Source organism: Urocampus carinirostris, chromosome 20 (genome assembly GCF_059441175.1).
Source record: "Urocampus carinirostris isolate Australia breed hairy pipefish chromosome 20, RoL_Ucar_1.0, whole genome shotgun sequence".
NCBI classification, from domain to species: domain Eukaryota; kingdom Metazoa; phylum Chordata; class Actinopteri; order Syngnathiformes; family Syngnathidae; genus Urocampus; species Urocampus carinirostris.
The window spans coordinates 19,504,079-19,523,115 of NC_142368.1; the positions used below are offsets into that span (position 1 = coordinate 19,504,079).

Here is a 19,037-nt window from a genome sequence, read left to right on the forward strand (position 1 = left end):
CCTTGTAGTTTTGTGACTTGAACATGCATGCTAATATCTGCTGTTTGATTTTTTTTTTTGTTATCAGCCGTGACCAGCTGCCACGGCCAATGCCGAAACGGAGCAACATGCGAGGTACGTCCCTTCCCTTTCAAAACACCCTCACGAGTCTCGGCAGTTCGTTTGACGGCCCGATTTTTCTTTCCTTCTTCCTCTTTGTTAGGAAGTCCCAGGCGGTTACCGGTGCCAGTGCCCGCCAGGCATTGTGGGTGCTCACTGTGAGATCTCAAGGAATAAGTGTGAAAGCAGACCGTGTCGGAACGGAGGCCAGTGCCACGTTGTGTTGGATGGCTTCGTCTGCCAGTGCCCGACGGAGTTTGCAGGAAGACTGTGCGAGGTATGGTATCAAGAAGCGTGAAGACCTTCTCGTTTAGGGGCCAGACTAGTTTCGGAAATGGCCTGTTGTTGTTTTTTTTAATGGATATATATGATCAGAAGCCCAAACGGTCATTCTAAATCAGTCCCCAGGGTATTAATCAGGATAACATTATTAGAGTACACAATCGTTGAAATGTCTGGGGTTGCTCGGAAATGTCTTTGTTTTTAACGGAAAAGCCTTTAACCGATCAGAAATGTGCCCCATGCATTGTTAACATGGTAAGGATTCATGCTTTTAATGCAGTAACTACATATTTGTGAAGAGGACAATTTCTGTTTCAATCGTACATTGTGTTTGCTAATTGTGTTAGAAGAATAATGGATGATTAGAAAACCCTTGTGCAATTATGCTAACACAGCTTTTAACAGTTTAGCTGGTTAGAGGAGCGATACAACTGACCTTCGTTTGACTTAGTAGAGTATCTGGAGTATTGTATTTGTTGGTGTGATTCAACGTTCAGAATCATCTATTCTTGTTGTAAGAAATAAAGGCTATTCCTCGCGAGATTTTGACAGGAAACTGAAGATCTCCTCCAACAGCGTGTACTACTCCCTCAGAGACCAGCACAACCAAGCACATTAGAGCCTCTAGTTTGAGAGATAGATGCCTTACAGGTCCTCAACTAGCACCTTGGTTGAATTATGACTACAAAACACAAGTGTCGACATTTACTGTGAAGAGGCGACTCAGAGGTGCTGGTTTTCAAGGCAGAGTGGCAAAGACAAGCCAACAAAAGGAAGAGATGAATATAGGCAAAAGAACTCAGACATTGGATCTCTCATTTGATAAGTAAATGTGTGACTTTTTATGGAAAACACAAAATTGCCTGGGTGACCCCAAGCTTTTAAACAGTGATGTCAAGTGTGAGCAATAAACACAGTTCAAAACTTTACATCTTTTTTTCCAACAAGAGCGTTTTAGATAGATATAGACTTTATTCATCCCCGTCGGGAAATTCACATGTCCAGCAATATCCTTTGTTGTTTATTAACAGATTAACAGGATGGCCTCGAGGTGCTGTGTTGTAGTTTAGCAACAGCGGAGTGGATGACGTCAAACGCTAGGCCAAAAGTTCGACGTCCCAGCAGCAGATGGAAATCTTTGTGCCCAGGGTTACACCACCTCGCGTTCACGTAGATAGCGAGTCCGCCTCCTCTCCGCTTCCTGCAGACTTTTGTGTCTCTGTCTGTCCTAACGGCGATGAAGCCCTCCGCGTTAGCGTCCGGGATGCTAGACGTGAGCCGCGTTTCCATAAAACACAGCAAACTGCACTCCCTGTACACTCTGATGTTTTTCACCAGCACAGCCAGTTCGTCAGTCTTATTTGGTAGAGTTCACATTTACCATGATTACGGACGGTACCGAAGGCTTATATCACTGCTAGCGCTTAGCTTTCACCTTAGCTCCGGCTCTGCAGCCACGATAGGGCCCCCTCATCATGCCGGCACAAGAATTAACGAATTTTTGTGCAAATTTAAAACCCATAACAATAGGATAGAAAGTAATCCAAAGTGGAGTTGTCAAACGAAAAACACCGAAGATAGAAGCAGACATTAAAACAATAATCACAAAAGAGCGAAATAACACTGAGCTGCTGGAAAGGCTGCCTCTCGTGGCGGCACCTATGATGTCATTATGATGTTTTAGGAGAAAAACATACTGTGGTTAGCCTAGAATGCTCATTGTCGCAAATTCTGTCCTGGGATTCAGGTCAACTCTAATCAGTTTGAATCACTTCACTATTTAAGGACATTGTTGAAGTCATTCTATCATAATTGTTTCAGGAAATACCATTTCTGACAGCTAGTCAAGGCTTTCATATCTGGTCACTGTCACTTTCTGTCTCGACGAATACACAAAGTCATTTGTTAAAACTAATCAGCAGTGAAGCCACCTGTTCTGGTTTTAGCGGCCATCGCACGATCTCTCCGTCTCACTGCCGTAGTCGCTTATATTTAGTTTGCTTTTGAAGCCAATGTAGGTTAGTTCCGAGGAAACTGATTCTGTTCTACTCCTCTTGGGGCCCGAAAGGAGGACATTGCGGTTCAAGAGTCGCTCCCGATTTACTTTCTACATCATACTGCACACGCCAGTCTCGCTGGGTTGCTGTCTGTTTAAAACTTGAACAGTCAAAACTGCTACGTCCTGTAAAAATTACACTTTGTATGCCACGTATTTAATCATTGACAAAAAAAAGGGACAGTCAAAATACTAAATTTGTCTCTCGCTGTTATAAGTTTCTTACTGCGGATGCCATATATTTTAGATCATATCCTGAGTGCATAAGTCATGTAGTGAACTAAACACTACCTAACAATAACTTGCATTTCTCAAGACACATCATCGGTGAATTAACCAGAGTTGCTAACCAGCGAAAACCTACTCAACATGACTCATGTATACAGCAAAACTAAGTCAACAGACTGATTTTCTCTGTGTAAAACACATACAAATTATACGCATTGAAGGCCAATTTATGCTCCTCCAACTCCTTGCCAGGGTAGCTGTTTAGACCAGGAGGTGTCAAACTCATTTTAACTCAGGAGCCACAGGATAGAAAAAACATTCTCTCGGGGGCCGGACTAGTAGATTGGAGAGAAATAAAAAAAGAGAAATAAATAAGATAAAGAGTGGGAGAGGAAAGTAGAGAGGGTGGGACAAAGAAAGGAACAAAGGGAAAGAGTCAGACAGGGAGCGTGAGAAACAAAATAGACAAAAAGAAATAGTGAGAGGGGGGGAAAAGAAAAAACAATATCCAAAGAGAAATAGAAAGAGAGAAGGAGAGAAAGGAGAAAGGAGTAAATAGATGGAGCGAGAGAGAGAGACACCTGGCTGAGTGTTGTCTCGCAGGCCAGATTCAATCCTTAGCGGGCCTGATCCGGGCCGTGGGCCACCTGTTCGGCACCTATGGTTTAGACGATCAAAATAAGGAGAGAAGACATCAATGGATTTTGAATATTCAAGGAGTACAGGGGAGAGCACAAAACTTTTCTAAAAGCCCTCCCTGGAGCCCTTTGGTTCTGATTAATTTGATCAGTTTTACAGGCTCGTTGGTAATGCACTTTCTAAACAAAATTTTACACATCGTCTGTTTGATTTATTGATGTTCACTATGTTTTGGGTACTCTTACCCAATGCTAAATCTATTGCACCCTGGTCACCCCTGGAAGCGGGATTACCACTTCTAAGGCCCCTTCTCGAAGTTTCTTATTTTCCTCGTGCTGAGGTTTTGCGTTTTCCCTTGCCAGCATGTCGGTTTCAGATGAGGGGATGGTGTCATTGTAACCTGTGCAGTCCTTTGAGACATTTTGTGATTCAGGGCATCACAAATTATGTGACTTGACTTGACTTGACTTGAATCTCTTAGGTTACAAAAGTAGATCAGTCCTAAAGGGTGTGGAATTCAAAGATCAGCAACATGATTGGACGATTGTGACTGATGTAACGGTCAAAATGACAACCGGTCATTCTATGCAATCTTGTTTACAGGTGTCCAATATTAAAAAAACTGAATAAAAAGAGCATCGGGTCTCATTTTGACTGTCCTTTTATCCATAAATAATGGTTTCAAAACAAAGTGCAAGCAGAGTTCTTTGTAAAAAAGGTCACAAAATGCTGCAAACAAGGACACATATTTTTCTTAAGTGCAGACGGCGTTTTGTGCATAGTTTTTTGTTTATGATCTGTGCAGCCCTTTCACACCCTTTGTGATTAAGGGCGTCAGAAACACACAGGACATGACCTATCACGTATGCACGTCAGAAAATTGCTGGACGCCCACAAATCCGCCATATTGCTTGTGATTGGTCCGTTTACCTTTGTTGCAATGACGATGGTATTAAAAGGAGAGTTCGCCATCAATTTAACTATTTTTCTTTGTTTTTGTATCCACATTTGGGTAAGTATGTGATGCAACCAAAACTGGGGTATCCCGTTTATTGACAACTGTAGTGACACCGCCTGGCTTGGGGGGAAACTGCAGTGTGGGTCCCTGGCAGGAATATGATCTGCAAATATATGGAATTGTCTTTATTGTGATTGATAACAACGTAGTGTTATCAATAAGATTGGACATGGCATTCACAGTAGTGCCACGTCTTGGTAAACAATATAGCGGAACATTCTTGGAAATAAACAAATTTGTGACAAAACGGCTCCTCGTCCCCAACGCTTGGGAAAAACACTCTAATGTTGTGATTTATACCGTTCCTGTTTTTGACCACACACATCCAAATAGCAAAGAAAATTGGTACGTGCACATGACACTTGGGTTAAAATAAACTATGTGTGACCACAGACTTGACCCACTCGCTCCAAACTGTCCTGCTCACCACCTTAAATGGCAACGGGTGCAGCCCGACGTTTACGCACAGTAGTGGTGTTTACGAAAACTGGCAGATTTTCCCCCAGCGTCGAAATCCCCAACTTGCCCCTGCGGTCGTCGCCGGCCCTGTCGATATGTCGTCAACTGCGTCTGCTTTTCATCTTCTCCTTGTCGGGTTTTGCCGAATGATGAAGTAGCATCCCGTTGATGTTAAAACAAATCAGTGTGTGGGTCGTAAACTTAAATCTTGGTCATTTCATAGATCGCTGACTGTGCAATAAATCTGGTCAAATGGGCGTCATAATCGTGGTGCTGATTACCAGTGTTGGGGAGTTGTCATCATGTTTATGTATAGCCCTTAATCACAAAGAGTCTCAAAGGGTTGCACAGACCACAGATTATTGCAAACCACAGACTATTATGACACCATCCCCTGATCTAAAAGCTACATGAGGGCAAGGGAAAAACCTCAAAAACCTCAGTCAAGTCACTATTCTCTGTATACCCTTTAATCACAAGGAGACTCAAAGGGCTACACCAACTACAGATTATTGCAAACCACAGACTATTATGACACCATCCCCTGATCTAAAACCTACATGTAGGCAAAGCAAAACTCAAAAACCTCTGCAAGTCAAGTCATATTAATTTGTGCCGCCCTTAATCACAAGAAGTCTCAAAGGGCTGTACAGACTACAAACTATTATTACACCATCCCCTGACCTAAAACCTACATGAGGGCAAGGAAAAACTCAAAAACCTCAGTCATTTGTATAGCCTTTAAAACACAAGGAGTCTCAAAGGGCTGCACGGACCACAGACTATTGCAAACTACAGACTTTTTCCACAGTTTAGTGTGGCAGATTCCTCCATCGGAAGATATAGTTGAGTGTCATCTGCGTAGCAATAGAAACTGATATTATACTTGCGAATAATATCACCTAATGAAAGCATGTAAATGCTGAAAAGAAGGGGTCCAAGTACTGAACCCTGTGGAACACCACAGGTAACACTAAAGGGCTCAGATGTCATTTCACCATATTTAACACACTGCGTCCTATCGCAGAAGTAGGATCTGAACCATAAGAGGACCGTTCCTGAGAGACCAATCCGTTTTTCCAACAGTTCTAGTAAAATATTGTGGTCCACATTCCTGAAAACAGTAATTAGATACAGTTAATAGTTACCTCATTTAAAAAGTAATTGCGTTGTGTTTTTCAGGTGGAACGTTTTCAACTGTACTAAAATGTGATTCGAAAAACATTTGATTACAATTGCCTCTAATTCATGTTGTGGGTTTTTCGTTTTTTTTTTTTCAATAATATGTACTATTTTTGTCGACTTAGTCTTAAATTTTATTTTAAAAGGCATCAAAACATCTTTAAAAGTCTTAACCCTGGTTGATACGGTAGGCCGAATATCAGTGGGGAGAAATCAAGCATCCTCATAGTGTGTGCTTGAAACAGCGCCACCGTAACTGTGTTTCAGTTGTGGCTGGTTCTAACCATCTCAGCCTTACCATGAGGTTGGGCTTAGTGTTGTTGTTGCTGGCGGAAAAAGGATGATGTACTAAATGAATGAATGAAAACTTTATTCGAACATCAAAATAAAAAACAGAACAAAAGCAACAAATAATGTTACATAATATGTTCGAAAAGGGTAGTAAAAAGCAAGTGCTTATATTCCCTACCCCTTCATCTTCCCTGTTAAATACACCAATGATATAACAACAATAGAAACAATAATAACAGTTATGATATAAGAATATCAACAATAACATTAAGTTAACTAGACGCACTATTCCCAATCTCTCGTATCACTCATACCCCATTTTCTTCATCTCTGTATTGCGCCAGTAATGTTTTTTTGTATTTAAATTTGAACAAGTGAATATTTGGACATTGTTTGATCTCGTCTTGTAAATTGTTCCAAAGATTCACTCCACACACACATACTTTTCCTGGTGGTTCTCACCTTTGGGATTATGAATTCTCTACAGCCCCTTAAGTTATAATTTCCCTCTTTCCGAATGAATCATTAATGGATGTTTTCTGGCATTATGTTTTTGTTGACCTTAAGTAACAGTTGTGCAGTGAAAAATTTTACTAAATCATCTCATTTTAATAATTTGGACTGCAGGAATAAACTATTAGTATGATCTCGATATCCTACCCTGTGTATGGTTCTAATTGCACGTTTTTACTTGATTGGTGGAGAATTGAACTGTCAACGAAGATAATCTATTGTCATTCACGTCCTGCTTTTAAATAAGACAATTGAGTTGCAAAATTCGATCGATCACGTGTTAACAGTACTCGAGAAACACTGCTAATGACTCTTCCACTCTCTTTTGCTGATCCCCAAAAGATCCGGGTCTCGCCGCCTTCAGATGCATGCGATCCAAATCCGTGTGAGAACGGGGCCAAGTGCCACAGTATGGTCCAGGATTTCTACTGCGCCTGTCCTGAGGGTTTTGAGGGAAAAACCTGTGGGCAAGCCAAGGTAGACTGTAAAACCAGACCCTGTCAAGGTAAGCCTACACAGGGTAAACAAAGGCCTTTTATTACTATGTGTTGGATAAAACCGTCCTTCATATAACAGCCAAATAGAGGAAGTACAGTAACCGTGGTTTTTTTTTTATTGGCATTATTATTATCTTGCAGTTATCGACAGTTGCACTGTTGCTATGGCGACTGAAAACTCCACGGAAGTGCGACGCGTCCCCTTGAACGTCTGTGGATCTCGAGGGCGATGTGTGAGCGGGCCCACCGGCAACTTCACATGCATTTGTGAACCGGGCTTCAGCGGTATCTACTGTCATGAGAGTAAGGAGAATTGTAGAGAGCTTCGACGATCCTTTTCCTTGGGGGAGCAAAATGGGTGGTGATATTCCTGAAAAAAATCGAAGGTACAAAAGACCCTAGTAGCCCGTGAGTCAAACCAGGGAGCCCGGGGTCAGAGGCTCAGATGACTGTATGCGGTAGAGGTAGGATCAAAAATATATAATAGTCTAAACCAGCCCGGTGAACTCGATTCAAGGGACTGGTCCGAAGTAAACCCGAAGCACCGTGTGTACTTCCGTGTTGAAGTGTGTGCCTCAGCAACAAACCTCACTCACATTAATTGACAGTGGCACATCCACCTTCCACATCCAAATATATACTTGAGTAAAAGTATATAATAGTTGAAACTCATTTCTAATGTCTTTTAAGACAAGTTTGCATAGTATGGTAGAAATGGTACGGCTACGCTATCAGGAATAGCGACTACGGATTCGCTCGCTGTTTTATCAGTTGCTCTATTTGCTCCTCGTGTGATACACGGCTGTTGGTAAATATGTTCTAAAATACTTCAGACATTGGACAATAGGAACGTTAAAATTCCATGAGAATTGGCTGTTTAGTTTTGGAGTGATGGACCGATGTGGAGGAAGCAGGAACTTATCAGAAGCAAGGACGGTATTTATTAACAAAATCAGGAACCAAGTATCAAACAGACAAGCGGGCACAAACCGACTAAATTGTCCGAGCGAAATCGGAAACAAAAGCCAAACTAGAAACACCGAAACTGGAAATGGAATAACGCAGGGGAAAAAAAACACTGTAAACAATCAAACTAACCTGACATGAAGGTGGATATGACAATGATAACCAGGAGTACAATGGCAAACTGAGTAAAAAAGGACAATGACCTAAAAAACATGTGGAGATCAAAATGTCCTTTTTTAAATAGTGCAGGATAATTAGGCCCAGGAGTGTGACAGACATACCTGTGCCCAGTTCAAGTCTCGGTTGGGGCCCCCTGGTCATAAGAGGCTGTGTAAGATCTTAACAGTGCCTGTCCGAACGTTTTTTTGCCATGGCCAAAAGCTATGCCAGGTTATGTTTACAAAGCACCATGTATTGCATAAGCGTCAAGTATATAAACAAGTATATAATTGAAACCCATTTCTACTGTCTTTTGAGACAAGTTTGCATAATAAGGCAGAAAAGGTACAGCTACGCTAGTAGGAATAGCGACGAAGGAGTCGCTCTCTGTTTTTTCGGCCGCTCTATTTGCTCCTCGTGTGATACATGGATACAGTCCTATGGTTGCTGTGGCTTAGCGCTCTGTAGGAACTAATAATTCGTACCGATTAGTAGTGTTGGGAATTAAATATTAAAATGTATTGTTTACCAAACTGTTCGAATCGATTTAATCTGACTCCATTAAGCAAACACAACCTACATTCACCCAACAATTTGTGCGCACTCGTTTCTTGACGGATAAAATAAACAAGAAAAGCCGACATTTTCACACGGGAGCAGATTTAATTTCATTATTAATCTAACTAAGTGTACTCCATCGAAAGCGGCCGAATTAGTGTCGTTGGAGTCTCTGGGAAGCCTTCTCTCTCAAGTCCTCCAGCCTTCTCCTCTCGGCCCACGTCTTTCCACATGATGGTGTCCCGGCTCCTCCCATGACCGTGCCAGGGAAGCCCCACGTGGGCTCCACCACCTCGCCTCGATGTCTGGAAAAACTCAAAACGGCAGAGCGTTTCTCAAAACGTTCCCTGCCGTCTTCCGTCAGCAGGGCCTTTCTGCGTCGTCGGATGTGCTGACTATCTTATCAGCCTCACGTCCTGTTCCCGCCATTCCTGTAAACCATATATTCGACTAGACCAGGGTACCCTGAACTTTCACTGCTCATTGAACTTAACCCTACTCGGTGAAAATCTTCATTGCACTCAATAAATGTAACTTGTATTCAATCGTATAAAATCCTTTATAGTCAAATGTATAAAATCCTTCAGTAGTTAGAAATGATCCAAATGCAGATGGGACCCATTCCTAAGCGTGTGTGTCACAAAAAAAAAAAAAAAAGAAAGAACATTTTGAGATTCACTTTCACTAGAAATTAAAAAAAAACTTGTTTATCACTAACTTGAAATGTTGTTTCTGTTCCAACTATCGTGCTGCTTCATGTTTCAGACATCAACGACTGCCTCAAGAGCCCGTGCAAAAATGGGGGAACCTGCATTGACGGCATCAATTCGTGTCATTGTGTGTGTCCAGATGGCTGGGAAGGACCGATTTGCGACATCAGTAAGTGCAGTTAATAAACATGGAATTTAGTGCATGTTATTTAGGATTCCCTAAAGTAACTTCACCTAAAACCCAAAATGGTGAACTGAAATTTAGTAACCCTCTTGTGTTTGTCTCCAAGTCAGCCTTTCGATCATTCAGAGCCTTTAAAATGTATTTTTCTCAGAAACATACGATCCATTTATAGTTTAGTATAAACTAAAAGAAAGGAGAGAAGTCATCAATGGATTTCAAACTGGCGAGGAGAATAGGAGAGGACTAAACATAAAATCCTCACAATACCAAATTCCAAATCTGTTCTAAAAGCCCTACCCAAGCCCTTAAAATCTCCTGGATCACAAAAACGGTGTTGTCTTTAAATTAAAAATGATATTTTGATCTTGCAAGGAGAACAGGAGAAGACTCTCCAAAAACCCTCACAATGCCAAATTCTAAATATGTTCTAAAATACTTAAAGCAACTTCCGACATTTGACAAAGGGAAAGTTTAAATTTCATGGGAATTGCTTGTTTAGTTTTGGGGTGATGGACCCATGTGGGGGAAGCAGGAATTGTGACCAAAGTACCGAAGCAACCAAAATGTCCAAACAAGAAATCAGAAACCAAAACCAAACCTGACAAAGTTCAAACTAGAAACACAGCAACTGGAAATGGAATAACGCAGGGAACAAAGAAACTGGAAACCAACTAATCTGACATGAAGGTAGATCTGAAAACGGCAAACAACATGAAAAATGACAATGACTTAACAAATGTGTGGGGATGAAATGTCCTTTTTTAAAGAGTGGATGAGAATTGGGTTCAGGTGTGTGGTGATTGGACACACCCGTGCCCAGTTCAAGTCTCGGTTGGGGCCCCCTGGTCATAGGAGGTGTGTCAGATCCTAACACTGGCTGTCCGACGACAGTTTTTTGCCCCGCCCAAAAGCTATGCCAGGTTATGAGTACGGCACCATGTATTGCTACGGCGTCAAACCCACAGCCCGTGGGCCAAATCCGGCCCCGCCTACAATTATATCCGGCTCGTGAAATCATTTTATATACTATACTTTGTTATCTACTACAATGACAGGGCTCTATGAAAGGTTGATAACTCTCAAACTACAGATCCCCAAATGCAGTACTTACAAAACCTCCGGAAATGTTTCCGCCTCACTCGACTTAACTGTCGCCTGACAAACGCAGCCACTTTTAAAACTATCTACTGACAAACAACATGTCAGCCAGTTGAAAAACAAGACCGACAAGTGCATTAAAAGTAAGTTATTAGCGTCAGGAAGCGGAGACGTAGCGCCCAGGGACGAACTTCTATCTATCACGATGTAACTGAAGGCTAAACGGAAAAAAGCAGGGTGACGTTTCTGTGGCTGTGGGTTATTTGGATGCTAAACCCTCACAACGGCAGAGCAAAAAGCTGGTTTGGAAAACGGAGCCTTTCAAAACGGAGGAGAGGCTGAATACGTCTTAAACTACTTTGCCAGTGTGTCTTCTTTGTGGCGCTAATGTAGCCGTGATTAAGGAATTCGATATAAAATGCCGCGACGAGACAAAACATCAGAGTAAGCTGAAAAACCTGAATGCAGAGGAGATGATACAGAAATTTTAAGAGTTGAAGAATATGAGTTAGTGAATTTTATTTATATTTCATTTTTTTTCATATTTTGACTTTATACAGTTATGCAGAGCCACGGTCTTGAATTTAAATTGCCTGGCGCTCTAGGAACCCTGCAACAGTAATTTTCCGAATATCAACTTAGCATCCTGTGCAATCTCCTTTGCACGTGTCCAATATTAAAAACAAAATCATTATTAGAGAGCTGCTCTCATGTTCGGAGAATAGATAGTCTTGTCTTGTTCCACGGACAGACTGAGGAGATCATTTCTTCCTCATGCCATGAGGCTCTTTAACTCCACCTGGGGGAGTAAAAGCCCACATTAAACCCCACCCCCACATTTGCATATTACCCTATTTTTATTACAGTGTGTATTTTCCGTAGCACTATTTAAATACTCTATAGCAAAACGTTATATTGGGTGTTTTTGTATTCTATATCTTTATTTTATTATTTTATTTTTCAACACACAAGGACACTGCTGGAAGTGTGAATTTCCCTACGAGGATGAATAAAGTATATCTATCTCTATCCATCTATCTATCTCTATATATCTCTATCCATCTCTCTATCTCCATCTCTCTCTATATCTATATCTCTCTATCTATCCATCTCTCTATCTCTATCCATCTCTCTCTAGCTAGCTAGCTATCTAGCTATCTCTCTAGCTATCTCTCTCTCTATCTCTCTCTCTATATATCTATATCTATCTATCTATCTATCTATCTAGATCATGTCAACCTATTTGAAAAGTTTCTCTCTGCTTTCCTCAGATGTCAACGAGTGCCGAAACGACCCTTGTCAGAACGGAGGCCACTGCGTCGACCTCCTCAACGACTTCTACTGCCAGTGTGCCGACAACTGGAAGGGCAAAATCTGCCATTTGCGTGAGTAAAGCACCCTTCACTCCAATAAGCTTCTGCTTGTGTTTACCATCCAATGGCTTGAGTGAGGCATGACTAAAATGTGTTTGTGACGGGACAGGCGAGAGTCAATGCGATGGGACAACCTGCAGTAACGGAGGCTCGTGTTATGACTACGGGAACACCTTTGTGTGTGCCTGCCCACCTGGCTGGGAAGGGAACACGTGCAACATCGGTGAGACTCTTGGAAATCTTCTGTTTTCCAACCATTTTCTCAACCGCATCAAGCTTTCTTATTCCACTTTCAGTTCAAAAGAAAGAATTGTGGATGCACGAGATTTTAATCAATGAAAATGTTAAAGTTCTTCGCGTGCTGGAGATACAGTACAGAATGTTTACATATGAACTAGGAAGTAGAAGGCAGATTTCTTCTTCGGGGTGGATGCTGTGGTGATCTCTCACAGCGCCACACTCCGGTAAGGCCAGAAGGAAGCACTACAGTACTGTACTTTACTCCTTTACTTATTTTTCGACATCCCGTTCGTATCTGCCGTTTTTCGTAAGTCGAATGGTCGAAGGTAGGGGAGAGTCTGTTCTTCATTGATACCATCTTTGCAAGTTTTCCGTTGGTTTGTAGAATCCCAAAAACTGCAATAATTTACATATTCTTTAAAGCTCTAACGGCTATTTGACCAGCATTGTCATAGCAATAAAACACTGCCTGGAAACAATACATTTATTTAATGACTATAAAACAACTGTTGAGTTTAATGAATTGACAATATAGCCTATTTGTAAAATTGGAATGCGGGATAATTCAAATAATGCATGGCATGGGGAAGGAAATGCCATAAAACCCATTCATTTTTCACACAATTGACAGTAGAGGGGCCAGATGCATTTCTGTGGTTAATATGGTGGTTAGCCTTGTCTGGTGCAGGCTACCTATGTACCCTGAATCTTCATGAGCTGAGGTAAATTGAACCAGCTTTAATGCCCCACAATATAATATTCAAAGTACCGTATTTTCTGTACTATAAGGGAAAAAAAGTTATTTGTCCTATATTTTCCATACATAAGGCGCACAGGACTATAAGGCGCTACAGTAGGAACGTCAACAAAACAGAGTTCAGTCAAACTTATTAACCCTTTAACATACTGACGGCTCGCAAAGAAGCAAATACGTGTCTCAGATACGTACGGACACGGAGCCTGTAAATGCTAAAAAGGACCCGCCTCCTTTACCCCCGAATAACTTTAGCCAATAGTGACCGATTGTAATGATGATTGACACATCGGTTAGGAAATGAAACGCCGGTATATAAAACCCAGCATGCGCCGCACACTACTTCTTCTGTGGGTGGAAATCGAGTTGGGTACTGCTTACCGCGGTTCCAAGACCCGTTGCGTCTCAATATTGATCCATATATAAGGCGCACCGCATTATAAGCCGCATCGTCAGCTTTAGGAAAAAATAAAGGCCTTTAGGTGCGCCTATAGTATAGTGCGGAAAATATCGTATTCTGGTTAAATTCATCCAAAATAATAGACACATACCATCTTAATTCCTAATCTTGGTTTTGTGCAACGGCCTCAGGTAGTGTTGGAAATGAAATATTCAAATCTACCGTTTACCAAATTGTTATAATTAGTTATCTGACATCATTAACCAAACACCACCTACTTTCACCCAACAATTTATGCTCGTTCGTTTCTCGAGGGAAAAGATGAACAAGAAAGATGACATTTTCACACGGGGGCAGATTTAATTTCATTATCAATCTAACTAAGTGTACTCCATCGAAAACGGCCGAATTAGTCTCGTTGGAGTCTCTGTGAAGCCTTTTTTTGAGTCCTTTTGCTCTCTCCTTATTGGCCCATGTCTCCCCGCAAGATGGTGTGTCGGCTCCTCCCATGGGCGTGCCAAGGAAGCCCAACATGGGCTCCACCACCTCGCTGCAATGTCTGGAAAACTCAAAACAACACCGAGCGTTTCTACGTCATCAGGGCCTTGTTCTCAAAACATCGCCTGCCGTCCTCCGTCAGAGTCCTGTTATCAAAATTCCCTAGTCAAAATATTCTACATTTGGAACAGCGTGACCTTTCATTGAACTACAGCTCAGTCAGTGAATATCTTGCATTGAACTCAAAAAAATGTAACTTGTACTCAATCGTATAAAATCTTTCATAGTCAAATGTATAAAATCCTTCAGTAGCTATACTCTAAATACAATATCAAATCAATTTGTGGTTCTGTTAGCTAGTGTTGACTGTGCTTATTACAAGTTGACATCTCTTGCTAATGAACCCTACCTACTGATTCGACCGAGCTTCTGTGTGCTTTAGGTTGTGCACACATCGCCTGTCAGTGCGAGGCTCTTAACAGTCAACATCCATGTCTTTGGCAACATGTGTCTAAAATTCTGGAATTGGTTTGCCCAAATTGAGTTCCTGGCTGTCCAGTTAAACTCTCTTGGAAGTAAAAATGAGGTCTGATGAGACAAAAATAAATCACTGTGATTTGCTTTTTTCAACAGCAAAGAACAGCACATGCGCCTCCAATCCTTGCCTGAATGGTGGAACGTGTGTGGGAGGTGTGGATACCTTTTCTTGCATCTGCAAAGATGGCTGGGAAGGACCCATCTGCAGCCAAAGTACTTTTGTGCATTTTTCTCATGTTTGAACTTTCACTTCTTACCTGCTCTTTCAACTTTAGTAGACTCTCAAAATAGGGAGAGAGGACATCAATGGATTTTGAACTTGCAGGGTAACAAAGGAGAGAAGCCTTCATATAAGAAAGTCCAACTTGTTCTAAAGGCCTACCTCTGAACCCTTTTTTAAAAAATTAAATGCCCCAGGGTACGAAAAGCCGATCAGTACTAAAGGGTGTCCAGATCAAAGAACAGCAACATGATTGGCTAAACAAAAACAACAGTGTGCAATAATTGTCAAAATAACAAACTGGCAATCTCCTTTGCAGGTGTCCAATTTATAACAACAGAATAAACTCAGCCACTTGCTAAGTTTACGAAGTTGAGCATGGTATTTCATCATTAATCGATTTTCATAAAAACAATAAATTATTTTTACCTCTCCACCTATTTGATTTTTCAAAGATTTGAAGGCCATATTTTTTTACTCATCGAGCGAGTGAGTAACTGTCCCGAGGTGTGAATGAGCGAGTGAGTAATTGCCCCTAAATGTGAACAAGTGAGTGAGTAACTGTCCCTAGATGTGAATGAGCGAGTGAGTAACTGTCCCTGGTGTGAGTGAGCAGGTGAGTGATTGTCCCCAGGTGTGAATGAGCGAGCGAGTAACTGTCCCCAGGTGTGAATGAATGAGTGAGTGAGTAACTGTCCCTGGGTGTGAATGAGTGAGTGAGTAACTGTCGCTAGGTGTAAATGAATGAATGAATGAGTGAGTGAGTAACTGTCCCTAGGTGTGAATGAGCGAGTGAGTAACTGTCCTTAGGTGTGAATGAATGAATGAGTGAGTGAGTAACTGTCGCTAGGTGTGAATGAGTGAGTGAGTAACTGTCCCTAGGTGTGAATGAGCGAGTGAGTAACTGTCCTTAGGTGTGAATAAGTGAGTGAGTAACTGTCGCTAGGTGTAAATGAATGAATGAATGAGTGAGTGAGTAGCTGTCCCTAGGTGTGAATGAGCGAGTGAGTAACTGTCCTTAGGTGTGAATGAATGAGTGAGTGAGTAACTGTCGCTAGGTGTGAATGAGTGAGTGAGTAACTGTCCCTAGGTGTGAATGAGCGAGTGAGTAACTGTCCTTAGGTGTGAATGAGCGAGTTAGTAACTGTCCCTAGGTGTGAATAAGTGAGTGAGTAACTGTACCTGGGTGTGAGTGAGTGAGTGAGTAAGTAAGTAACTGTCCCTGGGTTTGACTGATCGAATGAGTGAGTCAATGGCAGGTGTCCAATATGAATATTAAAAAAACGCTCTGCTTTGTCACACTCGGTGCTAAGTCTTCTCTATTCTTTCAACAGACACAAACGACTGCAGTCCCCATCCATGGTACGTAAGCGTTCCTGCTTCACACAATCTCGCCGTGTCGTCAAAGCTCCCCCACCCGTATCCATTTATCACCCACCTCCCCCCTTCGTCTGCACATCACACGGGCTTCGCGAGGCTGTAAGGGGGTGCGGGGACTCCATAGAAGGGGAGGGCAAGGTGTCCTCAAAGGGCCATTTCGACCAAGCCCAGCGCTTTGGGAATTGAATAGGACGGGGAGAGGTGGAGTAACAACCACTCTACCCCGTGGTGAGCACAGTTGGGGGGGTGGGAAGGTCGAGGAGGAGACGGTGCACATGTCCTTTTTCTGGAGGCAAAGTTGGGGGTGGAAGAGTGGCATGATGAGAGGAAGAGGAGGGGAGGGGCTGGACACGCCTATTAGCATCTGAAAGGTGGGAGCTTGTATTGATGAGTTGAATTGAGCTTTGTGACCCCCGCTTCCCCGAAACACCACGTACACACGTGTACAAAGTCCTTGCGTCGCTCGCCCTCGTTTAAAAGTAATCCCCGATTCTTAAACCTGCAAAATGTGAGGGAAAAGTACAGTTGAAATGGTGTCTGCATGAAATCCATATATATTTAGTCGGCATACTCCACTTATTTTCCGAGATAATGCGTTTAGAGGACAGCATGCAAGCCAGGGGCATACCAAAAACGTTCAATTAGAAACATACACAGGGTATGATATCGAGATCATACTCATATTTTATTCCTGCAGTCCAAATGATTGAAATTGGATGATTTTGTAAAATGTTTCACTGCACAACTGCTATTTAAGGTCAACAAAAACAAGTGTCCGATAAATGATTCATTCGGAAAGAGGGAAAATACGACTTAAGGGGCTGTAGTAAATTCATAATCCCAAAGGTGAGAACCACCAGGAAAATTATGCGTGTGTCTGTGTGCGGAGTTAAACTTTGGAGAAATTTACAAGACGTGATCAAACAATGTCCAACTATTCACTTGTTTAGATTTCGATACAAAGAAACATTCCTGGCGTAATACAGAGATGAAGAAAATGAGGTATGAGTGGTGCATGAGATTGGGAATAGTGCATCTAGTTAACTTTGTTGTTATCGATGCTATTGTTATATCATAACTGTTATTATTTATATTATTACTATTGTTGTTTTATCATTGGTGTATTTAATAGGGAAGATGAAGGGGTAGGGAATATAAGCATCTGCTTCTTATTACCCCTTTTCGAACATATTATGAAACATTATTTGGTTGTTGAGTTATTGTTTTTTTTCCTGTTTCTATTTTAATGTTCGAAATAAAGTTTTAATTCATTCATTCATTTATACCAGAATGTGCTTAAAATCATTGAAACTTCTGGCATTTTAATGTTGTTTTTCAAGAATTGGTAAGTGCTTGAAATTTTGGGTGAAGTGCTTGTCAAAGCTAGTTAGTATAGCATTGACCTATGAAGCGTCATCGCCCCCTATGGGTCTGCAGCATTTTTAGTATTCGTGCAAGCATTACGCATCAATAATGGACATTATGGGTTCATGCAAAAAATTAAGGTAGCGGTAAATTGCAATGGGAAAAACTTCCTGGAACTGAAAATGTAAGCTACATATTCCACTAATAGGGGAATAGATTTCTTTTAGAAATATTAACATCTGCAAAACAAAATTAATAGTGATATGAGATTAATTCCTTCACAGATGTCTAGAGTTTTGTGCTAAAACTAAAGAATGCAGTTCACTAGGGAATTAACAATACATCTAGACAAGGTTTATGGATTATGATTTATTCACTCCTTTAGTCTTTAGTTTGGCCCGGTGTGTTCCTAGTGTTGGGAATTAAATATCAAAATGTATCGTTTACCAAATTGTTCGAATTAGTTATCTGACTCCATTAAGCAAACACAACCTACATTCACCCAACAATGTATGCGCGCTTGTTTCTTGATAGAAAAGATGAACAAGAAAGCCAACATTTTCACACTGGGGCAGATTTAATTTCATTAACAATTTACCTAAGTGTACTCCATCGAATACGGCCGAATTAGTGTCGATGGAGTCTCTGTGAAGCCTTTTTTTGAGTCCTTTAGCTCTCTCCTTATTGGCCCACGTCTCCCCGCAAGATGGTGTGCCGGCTCCTCCCATGGGCGTGCCAAGGAAGCCCAAGATGGGCTCCACCACCTCGCCGCGATGTCTGGAAAACTCAAAACAACACCGAGCGCTTCTACGTCCTCAGGGCCTTGTTCTCAAAACATCGCCTGCCATCCTACGTCAGAGTCCTGTTATCAAAATTCCCTTTTCAAAATATTCTGCATTTGGAACAGCGTGACCTGTCATTGAACTACATCCCAGTCAGTGAATATCTTGCATTAAACTCAATAAATCTAACTTATAGTCAATCGTATAAAATCCTTTATAGTCAAATGTATAAAATTCTTCACTAGCTGATAAGCAAACTGCGCTTCTCAAAGAAATATCGTAGAATGACATCTATGAAAAAGGGATAGAAATTATTAGATCAAACACTATCTCATAAGAAGGTTCTAAAACACAACCTACCAATCTGTTTTCAGAAAAAGATCGCACCTTCTTTTCGTCGCAAATGTCAAGTTCGCCATTCTCCTGGTCACCCGTCTCTGTTTGAATTTTCTGGCACTAACTTCTGTCAGGGACATTCTTTCGTCATAATCAGGCATACAATCGGGGTCAGGGAAACTGTTCACTACAATCGCTCTGTTTTGGAGCTAT

At 41.5% G+C, this 19,037-nt stretch overlaps 1 protein-coding gene across 2 annotated transcripts in view; it reads left to right on the top strand.

The window, feature by feature from the left end:
* jag2b (jagged canonical Notch ligand 2b) overlaps positions 1–19,037 on the top strand; it is a 125,308-nt gene that overhangs the window by 84,558 nt on the left and 21,713 nt on the right. For both annotated transcript variants that reach the window (XM_088324799.1, XM_088324800.1), the window contains 9 exons: positions 68–114; positions 203–376; positions 7,110–7,272; positions 7,406–7,567; positions 9,713–9,826; positions 12,211–12,324; positions 12,422–12,535; positions 14,838–14,954; positions 16,296–16,323. In XM_088324799.1, the coding sequence (XP_088180925.1) occupies positions 68–114; positions 203–376; positions 7,110–7,272; positions 7,406–7,567; positions 9,713–9,826; positions 12,211–12,324; positions 12,422–12,535; positions 14,838–14,954; positions 16,296–16,323 (1,033 nt within the window). The remainder of the gene's footprint in view (positions 1–67; positions 115–202; positions 377–7,109; positions 7,273–7,405; positions 7,568–9,712; positions 9,827–12,210; positions 12,325–12,421; positions 12,536–14,837; positions 14,955–16,295; positions 16,324–19,037) is intronic.